The sequence below is a fragment of the Ixodes scapularis genome, unplaced genomic scaffold (genome assembly GCF_016920785.2).
Source record: "Ixodes scapularis isolate PalLabHiFi unplaced genomic scaffold, ASM1692078v2 PGA_scaffold4__175_contigs__length_147842914, whole genome shotgun sequence".
Classification (NCBI taxonomy): domain Eukaryota; kingdom Metazoa; phylum Arthropoda; class Arachnida; order Ixodida; family Ixodidae; genus Ixodes; species Ixodes scapularis.
The window spans coordinates 62106450-62109710 of NW_024609879.1; the positions used below are offsets into that span (position 1 = coordinate 62106450).

The following is a 3261-nucleotide window of genomic DNA, read 5'->3' on the forward strand; positions in this document are numbered from 1 at the left end:
TGGTAACAACTTTCCAATAACGTTCTTCAAAGACGCAGACTACTCGTACCTGAGGCACCCTACTCGTACTTTCGAGAACGAGATGCATCTAGTGCATTCAGAGCTAGAGCATAAAATCAACAAGCGTGAAATTGATTGAGCGCTTTCAACACCCGCAAATCCACAACTCGTGGTCTAGATAAGATCACCTACGATGTACTAGCAAATCTCCGCCTTGCTGCCACCAGCGCTCTTCTCGAAATATACAATTACCCCATGGCCGAGCGCAGGTACCTGGCCCACTCGGTGTTCTGTGGGCGTCTCTTGTACCTAGCGCAGGTGGTAGTACCACCGCGTAGCTTCATCAGACAAACGCGAAGTTCTCCGTTCAGATTCTTCTGGATGGAGAAAACCGAGCTTGTCACCCGTCAAGTGCTTTCCCTCCCGCGCGAGAAGGAAGGATGGGGCTTCCCCTGCGTGGATGGCACGCCCGCGCTACTCCAGCTTAAGACCATGCTCATGATCCTACACGAAGCTGCAAACCCGGCCAGATCTCTCGCTCTCTACTTCGTGGGGCACTCCCGCCGAGACCTGGGTGTCGACCTCACCGGCCCGTCGGGTGCCTGTGCTGAGACACCACCCCCGGCTTACTGGAAAGCGCTTCAGTTGCATCGCCGCCTCGTGGAGCAGGCGCCACAATTGGACATCACGACAACACCAGCGTCACGTCTCGCCCAGACCCTGTTGGAACCACAGCTCACTCCCGTGCAGATCGGACTCTCGGATTCGTTCCCATGGGTCTGCCTCACCTCCTCCAACCTTCCAGGACACCTTCGAGACTTCGAGTGGCAGCGCGGCTGGGGAGTGCTCCCCACACAAGACCGGCTACTTCGGTGGGGCATGTGTCGCACCGATCAGTGCCCGAACTGCGACGACCGAGAGACGAACGTGCATGTTGTGTCGGAGTGTGTGGTTACGCGCCCGTTCTGGCGGGTGGTTCGCGCTAGTTTCCGGGGGCTGGGTGTTGCAGTGTACCTCCTACGCGGACGCTGTCCTTGGGGGCTTTTCGCGTGCCTTCTGCTCGTCGCGAGCGAGTACGTCCTGTGGCGAAACCGGTGCTGCGCCGTAGGAAAGGGACGGAGGTTGCGCGCGCTCTGGCCGCTTTTGTTCAGGCTACGGCGGGAGCTCGTGTCCCACCTCGAGGCGCAACTGTTCCTTCTCGGGGAGCAGGAGTTCCTGCGGCGCTGGTCCTGCCAATACCTCCACGTGCACAACTCTCGTGTCGAACTGCGATTTCAACACGTCGACCATATCTAAACCGCGCTAGGCGGAGAAAGGGGGAACCGGACGCGATGCCGGCCTCTCTTTGAGGCGTCGCAGGGGCGGGACGTGCGAGCGCGGTACTGGTTGGTGTCTCTTAGCGCGAGTGATCGCGTGGACGGGCGCTTTGCCGGGCAGCGGGCGCGTGCCCGCGCCTTGGGCGCGGGGTTGGCTAGCTTGGCTTGTGAATTGTAGAGCCTGTATGTACTGTGCATAGCGCGTTTTCGGTTCTGTTCTAGGCATGACACCACTGTTGTAAATAAAATTTTCTAACCAGTTTGGAGAACAGAGACGACACCAGAATCCTAAAAGAAATACAGATTTTAATAGCATGGGCCACACCCACCGTGGCCACACCTAAGAGCACGGGCTCAAATTCCTTGGGTCCATGCTGTATAAACTATGCTTTCTCGTATTCAGTCAAAATCAGAGCCCGCAAGGTGCGAGATAACGTACCTGACCAATATCTTGCCATGGGCCCAGCTCGGGATTTACTTCTGGAAGTTTCAAACCGGCGTTGGTGGATTGGACGCTTAGAATTGCAGCTATGGCGAGCAGAACCCGAGACATTGTTTCAGCGTTTGTGGATCAGATAAACTGCCTTACATAAAAAAAATGGTCTCTTTATGTACGTTCTGCGCCACAATTTGTAGAATGAACAATTATAGGGGTTTCTTTTCTTTTTTTGCTGTTTAGGCGAGCGAGGGTTTAATTATCTGTAACTATGTTATGAAAGGAGGGAAGAAATATGAGCTATTAATCTAAATGTCAAAAAACCGTCCTGCGAGAAGGGTTATATTTCAAGTTCATAAAATATAAAAACACAAAGAACTTTATCTGCACTTTTGGTGTCCGGATAGCGAAAACATCGTCATTAGAAAAATGTATGTTCATTCCAGATTATTTATGCCAAGACGAAAGTTGTTAAAACACGCATAAATCTCAGCTACATATAGTGGGCATATTGTTTATAGCCACTCTTAACACGCAATTTTTGCAAACTCTTCTTTTACCTCCGCGATATACGAAAAAAGGTTAGAGTTTTGTATACAAAATATTATCCAACGACCTTTATTATTAAAGTCTTGTAATGCATAGAATGCATTAAAGGGAATTGGAGAGGGAATCGGTGTGTCATGTAATATACATTTTCCCGCTATATTTAGCGGGGAAACTGAATGATTGTATCGGTCACGTGACGTCAAATCATGTTATGTCGATTTTCCCCGCTAAGTTTAGCGGGTAACTGAACTGGTGTATAGGTGACATGACGTGAATTTCCCGCTAAATTTAGCAGAAAAACTGAATTGATGTTTTGATCATGAGACGTGAATTTTCCCACTAAAATTGGCAGGAAAACTGAGTTGACGTATAGATGACGTGCCTTCAATTTCTCCAAGGTGTATAGTCACGCGACGTCAACGTTCCGACACCATTGCTGTGCAGTCACAATAATAATATTAATAATAATAATAATCAGTCAATCAATCAGCCCTTATTGTACAGTGCTTAAGAACAACCCAGAGGTCCTGATGCTGGTACACTAGTGGATAAAAATACATTATGATTGATTGATTATTAGGTGTTTAATGGCGCAAAAAGCAACATAGGTCATGCTGCGCCAAAGAAATAATTAAAAGGTTCCATAGTAAAAGGAAGGAATTACTATGCAGAGGATCTATAACTGGTGCAGGTAGCCAGTTTTTTTAAGAAAATGTAAAATATGACCAAAAGGAACTAGAGGTTCATCTCCCAGTAGGAAGACTGGATGAAATGGAAGATATCCAGAAAGTGATGCGAAACTTGTTCGACGTTTTTTTGCAGTGCCAAAGAATATGCAGTATAGTTAGCAATTCACCCCAATGCTCACAGACTGGGCTGTCCTCACCACGTCATCAAGTTTTGCGAAGGATAGCTTTTATCCTTGAAATTACACTGCAACAAAGAGGTTTCTCGGTCAGT

At 48.6% G+C, this 3261-nt stretch overlaps 1 protein-coding gene across 1 annotated transcript; it reads left to right on the forward strand.

Moving 5' to 3' along the window:
- Positions 1-255: 255 nt before the first annotated feature.
- Positions 256-1203, forward strand: LOC120847006 (the record flags this gene model as incomplete). The annotated part of the gene is made up of 1 exon (XM_042293198.1): positions 256-1203. A coding segment is annotated over exon 1 (948 nt), but the record flags the coding sequence as incomplete, so codon positions are not given.
- Between the last annotated feature and the right edge of the window lie 2058 nt (positions 1204-3261).